At 42.2% G+C, this 17,572-nt stretch overlaps 1 protein-coding gene across 1 annotated transcript; it reads left to right on the forward strand.

Moving 5' to 3' along the window:
- The first annotated feature begins 6,766 nt into the window (after positions 1-6,766).
- lin28aa (lin-28 homolog Aa) lies at positions 6,767-17,202 on the forward strand. Its single transcript, XM_076279472.1, has 4 exons — positions 6,767-6,797; positions 7,395-7,570; positions 11,926-12,110; positions 16,983-17,202. Exons 1-4 carry the CDS (start codon positions 6,767-6,769, stop codon positions 17,200-17,202), a joined length of 612 nt encoding a protein of 203 aa, XP_076135587.1.
- Positions 17,203-17,572: the final 370 nt, after the last annotated feature.

Consider the following 17,572-nt stretch of genomic DNA (forward strand, 5'->3'; position numbering starts at 1 on the left):
CCCGCCTGAGGAGCGGATATTTTCATGAAATTAGACCGTGATGCTCCATCTTCCTCATGAGTATTGAGGCAAGATGAGATTCGGGATTTTGAACAGGATTTTGGCTGTTAAAGAATTTGGTTGGTTTGAATATTTGAGGCTTTCATACAGCACAGAATGACCATGCATCATGAATGACCAATAAAATAATTAAAATGTGTGAGTGAGCATCTAGGCCTTGCCCAGGTCTAACATTTTGGGACAGAATTTATGTGAGCAAACTGGACAATTAATATAATGACCACTAGAGGGCACTATAGCATCGTTTAAAAGTAGCTGTACGCCTGTACACACACACATCAAAGCTGAAGTTCCTTGAATGTTCAGTTTGAACAAGCAGATAAACAAATAACATCCTTTCAAACGAAATTTCAATTCAGCATTACTGGCTTGAGCTTGACATCTCTGACATGAGCAATCAAGTTCTGTTGTGACATTGACCACAAATTATTCAACCCAATTCTAAATGATGCAATTAAGCTGGTCTATCCCACAGCTCACTTTTCGTTTGTCTTGATTATTTTGTTTAGACTGTTCATTGTTTACAGTTCGATGTTCTGTACCTCTTTTAGGAATTCCAAGGACTAGGAAGAATGCGCTGTCCATGGTTCTGAAATCACACTACCTATCACTGTACCACATTGTGTTCCATTTAGCAATGTCCCAGCAATGCTGTTGAAAGCTGCTCAGTCACAAACGACTACACACACTCTTTTCCTCATCAGGGTCACTTAGAGGTGTGCCTGGGATGGGTTTAGAAGTGGGTGAATTGATCACCTTGCAGCAGCTGATCAATGTGATTGGTGGGTGTAAGAGTGATTAGTGCAGAGGACTGCTTGTCCCGGCAGTTCTGCACAGGTCCATCAAACCGCCACGTATTGATATTTCATGTTCCTGTACAGAATGCAGACTTGTCTCCATCAACCTATTGCTGATATGCTGCTGGCATATTCATGAATTATAACACCACAGCATGTACAGGTGTGTAGCTCTCTCTCTCGCTCTCTCTAAACAGCTACGCACATGAGTGGGAGAATCAATGTTTTTAGATTAGAGCATTGATCAGCATTCCGATTTAGATATTGATTAGTTGGTCTCACCGTGATATAGAAAGATGGGGGAAGGGAGGGAATCAATGCTCTCTCTCACCTGCCCACATCAGTCACCACTGCAGATCATATGGCACTCTCACTGATATGGCACTTTCACTGAGTTCCACAACTTGAAGTAGTTAAAGGAGAATTCCGGTGTGATATTGACCTAAAGTGTATTGAAACATGATACCGAGTGTGAACGTATGTCTCATAGCCCATCTCAGCTTGTCCCCTGCACTCCAAAATCTGGTGCTAGTTAGCCGATGCTACCAACAGCTTTTTCAATTGTGGTGCTTCGGCATCGGGCTAGCCATGAAAATGAATCACTGTTTTACACCATTTACGAGGCTCAATGTATCTCCACACTTCATTGGTAGACTTCCGAGGGCCCTGACATTTAAAACGAGACATTGAGATCAGATTCCAAAAATAATTCAGTGGAAATGCATGGATTCCAGTTTCTTCCAGTAGCAGCAACTGGAATCCATGCATTTTCACTGAATTATTTTTGAAATCTGATCCCTTATCATACCTGTTCATTCTTACTTGTAGCTCGACTTATCGTGACTAAATTCAAGATGGCTGCAAATGCTAAACTTCGTGAAGATACTGTCTGTATGAATCGTCTTGTAAGTAAACTACCAGTGCTTTTTCAAAGTTCTCAATGTCTCGTTTTAAATGTCAGGGCCCTCGGAAGTCTACCAATGAAGTGTGGAGATACATTGAGCCTCGTAAATGGTGTAAAACAGTGATTTATTTTCATGGCTAGCCCGATGCCGAAGCACCACAATTGAAAAAGCTGTTGGTAGCATCGGCTAACTAGCGCCAGATTTTGGAGTGCAGGGGACAAGCCGAGATGGGCTGTGAGACATATGTTCACACTCGGTATCATGTTTCAATACACTTTAGGTCAATATCACACCGGAATTCTCCTTTAAGTAAAGTTAACTAAATCAAATCAGATATGATATGATATGATATGATATGATATGATATGATATGATATGATGGTTCATAAACATGACAGTAGGTCCTTATTTAAAGTAACAGAAAACATTTGAAAAGAGTCCTTCTAGGTCCTGACAAAATAATAATAATAATAATAATAATAATAATAATCACTTTACAAAAGTCAAAAAACAAAACAAAACAAGAGGAGAGGGAAGACAAAAGAAAAAGATGCCATTTGTTATTTCTGTCCTGTTAAGAAACAGTTTACAGTCACATCCAGCAATGTCAATACGTATAACTATACAGGAAATAAGTATTGAACGCATCAACATCGTTTGTAAGTATACTTCCAGTGAGGCTATTCACATTACATTTTCACCAGACATTAGTATTAACTCAGGTAATCCATACATTTTAAAAAATCCAAACATTGAAGTCCATAAATATAGTTATTTGTAATAAAGTGGAATGACAGGAAAAAAGTATTGAACGCACCTACTGAAATTTCTTAAATACTCTGTGGGAAAGCTTTTGTTGAATGACAGCTTCAAGACATTTCGCCATATTCAGTTGTGACTTTGGCCCATTCCTCTAAACAGATAGTCTTTTTATCTTGAAGATTCCAGGGACCCTCTTGTGAATCCTGATCTTCCGTTCCTTCCAGAAATTGGATTTAAGTCAGGGCCTTAATTTCTCTGAAACCAATTGAGAGTTTCCTTAGCTGAATGCTTTGGATCTTTGTCCTGCTGGAAGGTCTAGCCACGTCTCATCCTCATCATCCTGGTGGGTGACAAGATTCTCTCGGACTAAAATGACTCCATTCATCGTTCCTTCAATTGTATGAAGTCTGCCAGTACCATGTGAAGTCTGCCAGTACCACTCCACCTCCAAACCACACTATTGGTAGGCCTATGGTATTTTTAGGGTGATGTACAGTGCCATCTCTCCTCCAAACATGGTGTGTATGACACCCAAAAAGTTCAATTTTGCTTTCATCTGACCACACTACATTCTCTCAGTATTTTATAGGCTTGTCCAAATGTTGTGTATCAAACTTTAAACAAGCGTTGACATGTGCATTACCTATGATTTTCTCTGTAACAATTGTACCTGCTGCCTCCAAGTCTTTCTGGCGCTTTCTTTGAGTGGTCCTTGGCTCTTGGGCATGACTATCCTTCTTCATCCGTTCAATCAGAAATCTTGCCGGTTGATGATGCAGTGATGTTCCTTCCACTTCCACCCCAATGCTACAGTATGTTTTGCAAAAATAAGGTTGCGAAGATCTTTGGAGAGCTATTTGTTTTTACCCATTGTGATGTTTTTTGTTTGACACCTTGGTAACAAAAAACCTTTTTATAGCCCATCAAAATGTACTAACCCAGCTTATATTCATTTACACAGATAAGAGGCATAATTGCACTCTAACTACTTACAGATTCCAGATCATTCTTTGCCTTGCCTTGTTGTACTGCTTAGTGTGTTTAATACTTTTTCCTCTGTCATTCCACTTTATTACACTTTACTCTACTTATGGACTTTAAAGTTTGTATTTTTTATCTGTGTGAATTGAGTTAATACTAATGTCTGGTGACAATTTCCTTACTGAAAAAAATGTTGACACGTTCAATACCCCCCACTGTATATATATATAGTATACTTAGGACATATTATAAGAGATAATTAACTAGGACATATTATAAGAGATTATAATTACCTCCCATCTGATTAAGAGTATACAAGAGTTTACATTATCCTATTTCAGTTTCAGAGATAGTTTTGTTTCTCTGATGCAAACATAATGGTGTGCAATCAAGCAACAATCAGAAATACTCCAAAACAAGACCAGGTAGCCACAGTGTATCACTTCCTCGGATGACACCACTAGCGGTATGGCTGAATAACTATCTACAAGTTATTAGAAGTCTATGTGTTGAAGTACGAAGAAAAATATTAGATAGGCTATAGTGTTATCTAAGACATGGGCAGAAGCATATATGTTGTGATAACAACTCTCACTGAATAGATACTGAGGCTCTTTATGCAAATACACCAGAAAGCCATTATATATGATCAAATGGGGAAACTCAAAGGTGTCCTTTGAAAGTCGCATGTTCTGCTTAAATGAGGTCAAAACAAGATTGTACTGTATATATCAAGTAAATACTGTAAGACAAACCACAATAACATATGATACAATATGATATGATATGATACGATACGATACGATAAAATCATATAATATCATTATAATACCAAAATACCATATAATAGCATATCATACATTTTATGGCAATATGGTGATGGGTAAAACATTTTAATAAACATTAAGGGTAAAGCTTAAAGTCGACAAATTAAGAGATAACTAAAAATATAATATCTGTATGCACAATTGCTGTTTTGTTTAAATTCCCATGTACTATTCTAATAAATATTGTTATATTAATCTTCAATTAATTTTCAGAACAACTATGCCAATTCACCCACTTATCCATAAATCAATAGACTTTTATCAGTTGGTCATATTTATAGCTGGTACACAACGCTTTCAGCAGAGACTCTGTAAACAATGGAGTATGTTGCCAGCGGCACCAGCTGGTTATCTAATCCATACTAATTAGACAAACTCTTCCTTTCTGTATTGTTTGTTTCCCGATTCGTTTGCAACTGCATAGTAGGATACAACACTATTTATATTCTCCAAAGCCTTGCTCTGGATATGACAGAAATCATAGTTTCATGCATGCATAACCTGTTAAATTCAAGAGAGAGTGTGTTTATGCATATTTCACTGTCAGTATGTGGAATTAATCGTATATCTTTCGATACAAAAAGTTTCTTCCGCTCCACTCCACTGGTCCAGCTGTTAAACTAAATGGATTATTCTGTATCTGTTGGCTGTAACTTCAATCGTACACACAGATTGATAACACAAGAAATAAAAACAATTCATGCAATTCAAATTGATATATAGAAATTGCAAATATTTTGCGCTTTGAAAAAGCCGTTTTGGGATAACTGCTTTTTTATGTCAATCGCATTTTATTCGTCAATAGTGTGTGCGTGGAGAGAGTGCCTATTAAGGCCTATACTAATGCTGAAGTAGCCTAACAGAGTAGACTAACACTGATGCCAAATGACCAAATTATCAATTAATTTACCGTTTGATTGATTAGAAAAAGCAGGAACAACTCTAACTATAACTAAGTTTGTTTCAAAAGTTGTGCATATGATTAAATAGGCTATAGCCTTTTAACACTTTACCACAAATAATCGATTATATTTTGTATAACTGTATTATGCTATTTTTATTCATTTTTCCCGTGACGAACAAATTACTTGCAATTCCCCCAAAGGCTTCCATACTCAAAAATATTAGATATAGGCTACTGATCTGATTTTCTACATTTAACTGTTGAATTTGTTCAATCCTGCAGCGACGTCTTGTGCAAATAGGCTGCGCATTTGTCAAAACAATTATTGCAGTCCGTTTATTTATTCGTTTAATATCAGAAGCGAGTGAAAAACTGAGTCTGATTTTTTTAATACTTAAATTTCGATTTGGTTGTTGTTGTTCTTCTTCTGAAGAAGAAGAAAAAGAAAGGCCCTACGACCATTACAGCCACCTGCTAGCTTCACATCCCAGCCTACTAGCCAACTGGAGTGAAAAATGATGTGTACGCTTTTAATTGTTGTAGAACTTGGCTCATCATGTCTATTGAACTGAACAACTTAGGAAAAATGTGTGGGTTGTGTTTGCATAAACATGGGATCTTTTTCGAATGTGACTCAGAAGCCTATGTTGTTGTGTGGCAGTGGTTCCTGTTACTCATGTAATAGCAAGGGCGTTTAAATAAAACAAATGACCTTTTCCTGAGAACAGGGTCTAATCAAATGAGTTCTAGACTACGTGAGATATGGTGTATGGTGCATTACCTGCGCTCAATCTAACATGCAGGCAAGAGAAATCTGTTTATTTTACCAGTCATTCTAGAGACGAGTTAGCAGAGAGAGTTTCTCAAACTGACTTCCCAAACACACTAGTGAGCTGCGAGCATCTTCTCCGACTTTCAGTGATGCTTGGGAGACTCGGCTTGTGATTGGTCGTACGACTGTGTGATTACGCAGTCCTCTCCAGGATGTGCAATCCATCAAGTAGGAGAGAGATACTGGATCACGTGGACCTGTCCGAAAACCGACTGGGGTCGCGTACATGGTTTAGATGAGAGATGAGGTGGACAGATGAACAAGCCAACTGATCAGGGTTTGGAGCGAATCGCAACGTGCAACGTGTTCGGCCAAATTTCTGTTCTGGAGACGTGGAAGGAGATTTCGAGAGGCGCCAGCCATGGCAGAAGGTATACGTTTACTATTTTCAAATTTGGGATGTTGTCAAGGTGAGCTTTGGGAGGTAAGGCGAGACGGGGGTGTGGGGGAGGGGGTGCGTTTCTTGTCATTGTCTTGAAGAATTTGGAAGATTCTTCAACAAATCTTTCGCAACGACCCTCCCACTATTTGTCGCTGGGGCTAGCGACCCCCCTTTGTTTGTGTCCCCTCTTGCGCTTTGGCTCATCCGAAGAGCCTTGATGCCTTCAGTTCCTCACATGAGAGTGCCGACGAGTCAAAGGGCCACCGCGGTGGGGCGAGAACAGGATACCGTTTCCCAGGAGTTTATATCAGACGAGATGGGCTCTGTTTCCACCCAGGACTTCTCAGGTGAAGTGGAAAAAAAGTAAACGGTTGCTCGCTTTGACTTTGATTTAGTTTAGAACACCTTAAGTCTTAAGATGTGAGCGGGGCCAAAAGAGGATATAATCGGTAGGGTGTTCGGAATCAATTGATCACAGCGCGTGTGTGTAGCCTATGTGTCTGCGGGATTTTCGTGTTTGTGCTCTGTTGTATTATTTATGAATCAGATTGGGACGTAAAAGCCCAACTAAGTTTGCCGCCTAATTTACTCAACATTGCGACATTTTTGTATCGTCTATTCGTTACTTTTCCTCGTTCTTTAATCATGTTCTTCCGAGACTACTTTTTTGTGAAACTGGAGGAAAAGGCCGATAGGCCCATCATATCATGTTTGAGCGAGTTATAGCCCTACTAATGTAGCTTGGGGCATTGCAATTTTTTTTAAACTTAATATAGACTATTACAAAAGGTTGCCCAGTTTCTGAAGAAATACTTTCCCTTTTGTTTTTGCCGAGACAAATGTTTAACTTACAGTAGCAAGTCTATTGGCTTATAGCTTTACATGAAAGAATGGGCCTCAACAATTGTTCAACGACGCCATTCATTAACTGTGCAATTCTATAGGGGGCTGTACGAAAACTGAAGAAGATGAAGGTCCTAGCACGGAGGAAGACTCCCAATCCTACCATGGTCTCGGCGTATGCAAATGGTTCAATGTGCGGATGGGTTTCGGGTTCCTGTCCATGACCAACAGAGAGGGTGCGCCACTGGAGTCCCCGGTTGATGTGTTTGTGCACCAGGTGAGTAATGAATTTACGGATAGTGACTTATCTGAGTTCCTTTAAAAAAAAAAAAAAACGTCCCATAAACCCTGTCAGCTTCCCCATCATTTAGTTTGGGTGAAAATTAGGTAGCCTAGGCCTGTGTGTTTTTGAGTTCTCATGAGTGACCAGTTCCTTTAAATTCACTATGGAGTAAGACTTTGGTTTGGGCATTATAGTTTGTAACTGGGTCAATATCCATATCATTGACATCATGCTAGCTTACCAGAAGTTGCTACGGGTTATTTAGGATGTTTCTCTCTTATCCAGCTCCCATTGTTAGAGTCAAAGTGAAAGTCAGCCATAAAGAGTGACATCCTCTCACAGATCACTTGCAATTCCTACTGCATGGCCTTCCTCTATAAGTACCAATATGGCTGCCTGCTTGCCTTGAAGGCTACCTATTCGACCCAGTTCCCCCTCCCCCACTCCAATTTCCCACATTGCTGAGAGTCCCCTGCCTGTCTACTCTCCATTGAAGGTAAAGGCCCAGTAGTCACTCATTGAGAAAGACCCCCTGCTATTACCCAAGCCATTCTGAGTTCCTGCTATAAAGTCATTTGGAGCTCCCTGACGTCCACTCCGTGCCCAGTGCCCTCCCCACCCCTGACAGACTGACCTATACGGATGTTAATGCCACTTTCCCCTCAAACAACTTCAGACCCCCAACCGGGGAACCATTTGTTACCCCAAGTGCCTGTTGTTCTCTCTTCAGACCAGGCTTTAAATGTATATATTTCACTCAACTAATCAAGCAATTGTGGATCAGTTCTTGTCTATTGCGATTGCTCAGGGGTTTCAATGGCTTGCCTTTAAGATTTAAGATTCCTTGAATTCTAACACAAGGACTTCTGATTGACTGTTTTGCCAAATCTGACTTATTGATCTGTGACCTATTGATAAATGCAGGAGCTGTATTAAAAGGAAAGAGTACAGTGTGGCGAGTGGAACATTTTTCTAAGCCACCAATTGATTGGATACTTGTAATAGATTGCATTTGGAGAAACAGCAGGAGAAAGGCGTATTTCTGCATTTTCGACTTTCCATAGAGGACCACATGAGTTTTAGTTTTCTGTGGGCCATGGACTTCCTTTGTGGACTCCAACATGGCTGCCTGGTGGCTGTTGATGGACGTGTGGTAGAGGACTTAGGCATGAGATTAGGGGCCGCGTGTCAGGGAACATTAACTCCTGCGCTCAGCGGCCTTTGTGTGGACAGACAAAGGGACACGCATCTCCAGTGAAGCGCTCGCCTTGTCCTTGACCAAAAGCCCTCTCAGCTTGATGAGGCCTACCACCCATACTCCTGTGGGCCTCATTCTCTCTCAATCTCTCTCTTTCTCTCTCTCTTTCACTCACTTCTTTCTTTCTTTCTTTCTTTTTACTCTTACTGACTGTTTTTAGCTCTTCCTACACTCCCTTTCTCTTTCCCTCTCTTCTTACACACAAACACACACACACACACACACACACAAACCTTTCACCTTTTTTCATGTCATCCATATCTGTTCCCACTGCTTTCATAGCTGCCCTCCACTACTGCCCTTGATATTTCTGGGCACCATAAACCTTTGACATGTTTTGAGTTGTCGTCCACTGATGAGCCAATGGAAATGGCTGTGTGTTTCTGTGTATGAGTGTGTGGGGGCAGGTGATCGGATGGGGGTGATGTCAGGCCAGGCAATAGGGGCAGAAGGCTGGGATTGGGGCTGGGGGGTGGGGTGGGGGGGGGGGGGGGTCACACCCTCTAGAGGGAAATGGGCTAACGGTTGCTATGACTGACACACAATGGACAAGCATGAAAAACAACACAGTTGCATCTGCCTGGGATGTGGTTATGGATCAGCAGCCATACTCACTGGGGCCTTGAAACCAACAGATTACCAGCCTCACGCTGGCATTCGGCCCAAAACAGGGGCACTAACACAAGTACCCACTAATAGTTGACCTGTTTGGCAATTAAATTGTCATGACGTGCTCCATGCACTATAGAACTCTTGTGTTGTGTCAGTGTCCAAATGACACAATTAAATTGTCATGACGTGCTCTATGAGCTATAGAACTCTTCTGTTGTGTCAGTGTCCAACTGCTACCCAGAGTCATTACTTAACACATTACATGTTATCAGACATGCTCACTGGACGTTTTTCTGACCTACGATTAATCTTTGGAAATGTGGGACTTTTGTTGACAGTGAATGTAATAGCAACAAGAGCTTTGTGTCTGGCTCTCAGATCGACATCATTTGTAGGGCACAAGTAATCATGACACTGTTTCTTCTGGGACAGTGTCAGTCATTATCATGAGAGAGCGTGGGAGTGTGAGAGAGAGGGAAATCATGTGCTTACACAGGGGTGTCTTTCATATAGATTTAGATTTAGTCTTTCATATAGATTTGTTTTTATAGAAGTTGACTGCCAGGTATTGGAGAGATGGGTTTAGAGGTGAGTTTGTGTCCTATGAGAGTGATATAATGATTTGGGCCCTGAGCCACACAGAGAGAGAGAGAGAGAGACTTATAGCTGGAGTGTTTGCGGCACGTGGAGGAAATAAAACATCCCAGTGTGTTCCCAACCCCCACTAGGCTACGCGGTATTTTACAACCACCCCCCCTTCCCACCTCCTGCCTGTGAGCTCTTCCTAATGATCCCCTAGCCCTGGCCCAGGGGCCGAGTGAGAAAAGCAGGCTTGTTCACATAGTTCAGATTCACACCGACAGGAAGTTCACTCCCTTTTTCCTGAAGAGCTAAACGCACACCTAGAAGTGTCTGAAGTGATGGTGAATAAAGGGACTTCAAACACAGGAGAAACAATTGTTGTTGCACACTCAAACTCCAGTGGAGTCATGTTGGGTGGTCTTAAAAGTTAACACTATGAAACCCTTTGTGTAGTTTTTTTTATGAACAACTGTCTTTGGTATCATCATGGTGTGTCTATAAAAGGTTTGGAACACCCCGCGAATATGTAAGAAAAGCCTTCGTACCACAGCATCACCAATATAACCAATGCCTCTTAACCTGTGAGAGAGGAAAGAGACTTTCCTCGGTGTCACCTTGTGTGGTATTTGCAAGGATTTTGGGAAGGCAGCTGGCTAGTTTTAAACAAAAAGTCTAAATAATTCCTTAAGTGAAATGCAAGGAGGCCAGGAATGCCTACAAGCCTCCACCCCCACTTCATCAGTGGCCTCTCCTGTGGTCACTATACGCGAAGGGTCAAAAGAATCCTGTGTGTGTGGTTTCGGGGGAGGGCGTGTGACTGTGTGTGTTTCCCTCTCTCTCTCTCTCTCACTCTCTCTCTCTCTCTCTCTCTCTCTCTCTCTATGTGTGTGTGTATAGCACTAGGTAAATGTGTGTTAACCTGATAGGATAGCAATCTCCCTTCCCCCATCAAAGGCGCAGCATTCCAAATTGTCAGAGAGAGAGACAGAGAGGTAGATAAAGAGAGAGAGAGAAAGACACACACACAGTCACACACACTAATGTGTCCTTTTGCAAATGAGCAGTACACAAAGCAATTCAAATGTCAGGAAGTTGGCAATGGGGTTGCTTGTTAAACTCTGCACAAAAATAATTCTACAATACATGTCAATGCATTAGGCAATGCATTTTGAGTCATATTCTCAAGGGGATATAGTCTTTTATTATACGGCTCTTCACAATGCTAGTAGAACACTCCATTGACTTGAATGGGATTTCCCAACGTTCTAAGGTAAAATAAATTAATGTAATTACCGCTGCAAACATATAATTACCGATGTCAATGGCAACGGGTTTTGTGCTTCTGATTTACGTCTTTCATATCACTCCGCAAGTAGTCCGGTCACTTCTTGCACTGGAACTTGATTCAAAAGTGAAACAGTTGATCAGCTGTGTTCTACAGAATGTTTGATTCAAGTTTACCATGTGTTGCGAACTATTTGTTTCTCAGCAAAAGCCATGACGAAACGGTAACAAATAAATGTTTGCCCTGTCGGGACCTAATTTCCATATAATGACTGGCGTTCATACATTATCCCTTACGTATTCTATGTAATCATTTGGAGTCCTGTGAAGTTTCCCCCACAGACAATTGTTTGATGAATGGTAATTAGTTTTACAATGCTCTAGCTCAATACTCTATGACAAGTATAAACAACATTTAGTTGATTCAGCCTGGGTGAGGGTGAGTAAGACTTTACAACCTTTTTTACAACTCTGTTTTCACATTCAGATGTTAGGGTAGTTGGTATTAGCAATAAAGTGATAGCTGCCTGCTTGTTACAGGCTGCAGGCTCAGTTGCCTTTTTAGTTGCATTTCATTGCAAGGAAATTTCCTGGGCTTTTCTGCTTTTGTCAGAGCAAGCTGCACATGGAGGGCTTCCGCAGCCTGAAGGAGGGGGAGGCCGTGGAGTTCACCTTCAAGAAGTCCTCCAAGGGCCTGGAGTCCGTGCAGGTCACGGGGCCAGGAGGAGCACCCTGTGTGGGCAGCGAGAGGAGACCCAAGGGCAAGAGTGTCCACAAACGCCGTTCCAAAGGAGACAGGTGAGATGGCACTCTCTCTAACGACAGTGTTTTTCTCTCTCTCTTTTCTCTCTATCTGTCTATCCATCTGTTTCCCTCTGATTTTTGGTTGTGGCCCTGTAGTAGTGGACAGTTGTCCTGAACCCTTATAATTCCAATGGACAAGGTCATGGTAATCCAACTACCAAAGTTATTAGACAGGTCTACAAAATTTGACAGGTATTGGTTTGTTTAAGAGACATTTGTGTTTCTTAATGACTCTGCAAACATATGAACTGGTGATGTGGATAGGCTTTACTTTGTAATAGATTTAAAGGCTTTTAGAAATCTCTTTCTCTTGAGCACTCCATCTGCAAGAATAAGTATACAGCCCCATTTTTATCCATTCCCAGTGATATTCGCTGTATTGAAAGAAACAATTTCTGGACAAGGCTGCACCTCAGTAAAATCCAGTTGTTTACAATAATAGAGATATGCATCTTGGAGACCATCTCTGTGGAGGCCAGAGGGTTCAACAGTCAGGTCGCCCAAGGAAAGGATTTTTGGTGTGTGTTTTTTGTCCGAGGATAGGAAAAGCCAGTCAGGCCTGTTTGGTCCTGTGTGTGGGTGTGTGTGTGTCCGTGTCCGTGTGTGTGTGTGTGTGTGATGCTGTTATGTCATTTCATTCCCCTCCTCCACCCTCACCTCGCCCTGTGGGGCCGCTTAGGTCGCATGGACAGGCTCTGCCGATGACCTGGATCAATAGCTGTTTAAAATATCTGGCCACTGGGGTATACACATACTCAGCAAATATCCCTCCACCCCCCTTCCTCCTCTCTTCGTTCGCTCTCTCTTGCTGTTTTGGTGTTCTCTTTAAGTGATGGTTCCCTTTCCCCTGTCCTAGTCATGTGGTGCTGGAGAGGAGAACTCGGAGAGTAGCATCCATGTACCACGATATGTACTTACGATCAGCATTGGTTAAAAAAACCTTTGGATTAGCATAAAATGTTGAGAATGCCTTTCTCTATTGAATGTAGCTGTCAAAATGATGGACAAATGTGTCAGAAAATGAACAATAAAATATGAAAATAAACCCTGACATATATATTTTTAAATGAAACGCTAAATATATCAAACACATTTATTTAGAAACACATTTATTTAGTAAATGGTTAATTGATTGCATTTATAAAGCACTTTTGTACTCCTCCGACCACTCAAAGCACTTTATATTTAAATTTAATCATTTAGCTGACGCTTTTAATCCAAAGGGAAAAAATCAAGGTGCAAGACTTTAGGCATTACTCTGTGCTTTACAGAGTAATGCCTCACTAGCAATCACACGCTCTCAACACATCAATTTATATACGTGTAATATGAAGACGTGTATGTAATTATTTCATAACAAACACTTAAATGTTTCAAAACAAACATCAGGGCTGCATGCATCTGATAAGAAGTACACCCAAGAAAAAGCCCACCAAACAACAAAGCCTCTGCAGCCTGCGTCCTCCTGTCCCGTGGGGTTTCCCTGCTCCAAGGTCCCGTTCTCCAGGGGCACCCGGTGCGGGACTCTATGGGAGCGGAGGGCACGGCAAGGGGTCAGAGGTGTACTGGTGTGCATCGCTGTCCGCTCTGATTAGAGTGAGGGCTCCGCGTGTTGACAGAGGTGGGGCAGGGATTGTTAGGGCCCCACAAGGGTGCAGGGAGGCCAGCGATGGACCGCACATCCCCCTCCACTCGGGAGACGCTGAAAAACAACACGGCGCGATCTGGACCGGGCTCTTCCCTGTCCTACTGCAGAACTGCAGAAGCTTTATGCACAACTTCTAATGCACATGTTGATATGCTCATAGTTATGGTTCCACTGGTTCTGTAGACACCATACAGCACCGCGGAGCACCATGCAGTCCATTAGAGTTCAGGCGTATTGAGTGCAGTTCACTTGAATGTCTCTGAGTGTTCACAGCGTGTATGTGGTGCGCTATGATTTTATTAGTCCACTGACTCCAGTTTCTTTAATCGTACATATTATTAAGACGTATTGCCATAACAGTGTTATAAAAGGCTGTCCTGCTGTGCCTATGATGTGGGCCCATTATGCGACTACTAGTGTGTATGTCATCGGAGAATTGGTAGCCACAGGGACTGTGCCGTGACGTGAGAATGTGTAGCGCTTTTCTTTTCCCTCACTCACAGTTGTATTTTGGGCTTCTGTTGAAGGTCTGGCATGCCAGAGAGAGAGAAAGAGAGAAAAGCACTGTGGTCAATTTAACTGATAACAGATGTAGGTGCCTGCAAAGGGTCAGGGGTTGCCGTTGCCACGGTAACTGCATGTGCTGAAGGGTAAAAGCGGTAGGGTAGGGGGAAGGGTTGGGATGGAACTGGCAGTTTGGGGGGGGGGGGGGGTGAGTAGCAGGGGGTGGGGTTAAAGTTCACAGGTCGCCACTGCAGCAGCTTTGGGAAGACAAAGGGCCTCTCCCCTCCTGCCTCTTCCTGCACACTTTCCCTCTGATCGGGTCCCCCCCGCCCCTCTCTTTCTCTCCACAGACACACACACACATACACACACACACAGAGTGATTTGATGAGGGTGACCTGCAGGGGCACCAGCGGCCTGACGGCAGGCCAGGCCTCCAGAGGCCCTCATACACTCATCTACATGGACATCAATGTGGCTGTGTCACCGCGGTGACGGACCCACGCCCACCGCCCATCTGTCACCTATGGATAGACACACGTTCAATCGCACACGTGTCACATGGGTCAGGGGCAAAGACACCTCAGATAGACACAAACCACTTGGCTTCTTGAAAGGCTGAAAGGATGTCCAACTGGTGCTGAAAACATTTGCTATCCTAATGTTTCTGCTGCTTCCAGCTGCTTCTTTTGACATGAGATAAGGGCACACCAGTGATGCACAGAGCATATAAACAACCGTTTTTAGGTGTTTTGTCCTGAGTATTCAGTATCAAGAAGTTTAAATACCCTGGCAGAATTTGTAAAATGTGTACCATTCTTTTAAGTGTTTAAGTTAAGAGTGATTAGCCAAAGCACATTACTTTTATTTTAAATGAATCCTATGCAAGTGTTTTACTTTAAAAGAACTGCTTCAAAGTCATTTTGATAGTAAACTAACTTGTAATAGGGAGAATCACACGCCCTTCACAGCCCTAGCCTAGCCAGCTACGAAGATACAGCCTTGCCACTTTGCTGTCCTTAACTCCGAGAATCACAAATTGCTTTACGGTGTAACAGCCTACTATTTTAATATTACCTTGTCAGTTGAAATGGCTCTTCGAATATTATCTTTGCCAGTCACATGTACCCTGTCCAGGGGGAAAGGTGCTAGCCATGAGTGGTATTTACGACAGTTGTGTAAAATACAAATACTCCACAACTGTAGGGGGAGTCCTATAGCAAAAAAAACTGGCTTTGGATAACTTCAAAACAGCATTGGATAGCTTTATTGGGATTGCATCACAGAATAGTGCAATTATTTAACAAAACAACAGTAAAATAATGAGATGAGAAAATAATGAGATGACCCCCATTCAAAAGTTTACATTCTTAATGCTGTGTATTGCCCCCTTTAACATCAATGCCCCTAGTCCTTAATAATATTGCCCCCTTTAGCATCAATGACGGCTTGCAGTTTATATAGATGGTCCAAGTGCTTCCTTTGCACAGCTTTTAGGCTGATGAGTGCAAATTATTCTCCAATAATTTCTGACATGCTGCATTTATCTTACTACTAATTTTGATTATATTCCTTGGGCCTTTGTAACCAGTGCTGTTTTGAGTCATTGGCACAGTAATGTCATTTTTTCTGGCAACCCAACTATGCAGCCCATTTTAGTTCGAGTGCCTCCTTATTGTGGATCTTGAAGCAGTTGCACCACTTTCTGACCAATTTTCCCAATTCTTCCTGAAATCTTTGTTGGTCTGTCTGACTGTGGGTTGGTATCAACCGAACCACTAATTCTCCACTTCTTTATCAGATTTTGAACAATACTGACCAGCATTTTGAAAACCTTTTACATCCTTTTCCTGATTTATTCAGGCCAACTACCTTTTATTGCAAAAGGTTAACATCTCTTCTGCTTTCCCAATGGTTCAGTGGCCAGAAAAGCCACTGCAGCCCTGGGTCAAATGTGCAGAGGTCTGCTTGTGTCAACTTGTGTATTTATACGATCTGGCCAAACATTTAACAAGATGTAAACTCCGGTGTGTGTCGGGGAGTTCTTTGCCCCCTGCCTCGTCCATTAATTATGTATAACAGGACACCTTGGCTGCCTTACTTAACCCATTTACTCCTAATATGCCTGCTAAAAACGGCTATAGAATCCTATGGCATTCTAGACTAAATAACCTTATTTCCTGAGGGTTTTCTGAAAAAATACTAAGAATTGTCAACGTCTACCAAAACCTTAATATCTAAGCCTCTGTACACCTAGAAACATGAAATAAAAAGCATGCTGCGCTACGCAGCAACCAGCGGGAGAGTCAATGCTGCGCTATGCAGCAACAGGCAGGAGATGGAATGTTGCGTTGTGCAGCATCCAGCACAAATGGGTTAATAGCCACCCACCAGCCAATCAGAAAAGAGTATTTCTTCTCTCCGGGTGATAAGCATGTGTAAACAACCTAAGTGAATCTAGCGCTGGCATTTGAGGTATGACCATTATTTTATTCGGTAGTCACCTATGGATCCTGAAACGGTATGCTGCATGAGGCATAATGTGTAAGAGTTTGCCCTCTAGTGGTCAGCTTGAAGTACTGCATACACTTCTGTGTAAAGATTCAGTGAGGCACTGAAACTTGTCACGATTCCCATATGGTATGAATAGTAGTGTGGAAGCATACCGACAAGTGTGTGAGTATACGTACTAACCTGTTTTTTGCTCTTTTTAGGTGCTATAACTGTGGAGGTCTGGACCACCATGCCAAAGAGTGCAAACTGCCACCGCAGCCCAAGAAGTGCCATTTCTGCCAGAGCATAGCCCACATGGTCGCCAACTGCCCGGTCAAAGCACAACAGTCCTCACCCAGCTCTCAGGGAAAGCCTTCGCCACAGAAGGGTGAGGAAGAGGAGCAGAGCCACTCGCCGCCACCTCCTGAGAGCACTGAGTGAAGGCCATTGGTCGAGCTCAGTGGTGGAGGGCGGGAGAAGATACAGGACACCAATCAAACCACTTCACTGGAAAAAAAAACGAACGCATGTTCCTAACAATGCTGCTTTTGGAACTACCTCAGGTTTTATGGATAAGAGATATTGCAACGAAGAATGTTATGTGTTTTTTCTTAATCAGTGTAACACTCAGGAATGTGAATGCTCTTGTACTCAGGAAACGAAAGCATAATACAAATCAAGTGAGGAGAAATTGCAACAAAAATCACTTCTCACTTGTTATCTCATGTTCTTTCTCCCAGAAAAAAATCATTGACAAGAGCTGGAATCCTTCCATCTGATTGAGAAGGTCCTCTAAGCTTGATTCCATTCT

The sequence above is a fragment of the Alosa pseudoharengus genome, unplaced genomic scaffold (assembly GCF_046254945.1).
Source record: "Alosa pseudoharengus isolate Yale_2024_CS ecotype anadromous, Long Island Sound unplaced genomic scaffold, YU_APseudo_1.1 YU_APseudo_1.1_scf_12, whole genome shotgun sequence".
NCBI lineage: Eukaryota > Metazoa > Chordata > Actinopteri > Clupeiformes > Clupeidae > Alosa > Alosa pseudoharengus.

Excerpts from the sequence above, each read along its gene's own strand:
- lin28aa (XM_076279472.1), top strand. The coding sequence starts at position 6,767 with ATGGGCTCTGTTTCCACCCAGGACTTCTCAG. Across the intron at positions 7,571-11,925 it reads TTGATGTGTTTGTGCACCAG|AGCAAGCTGCACATGGAGGG; the intron begins GTGAGTAATGAA and ends TGCTTTTGTCAG. Across the intron at positions 12,111-16,982 it reads CGCCGTTCCAAAGGAGACAG|GTGCTATAACTGTGGAGGTC; the intron begins GTGAGATGGCAC and ends TGCTCTTTTTAG.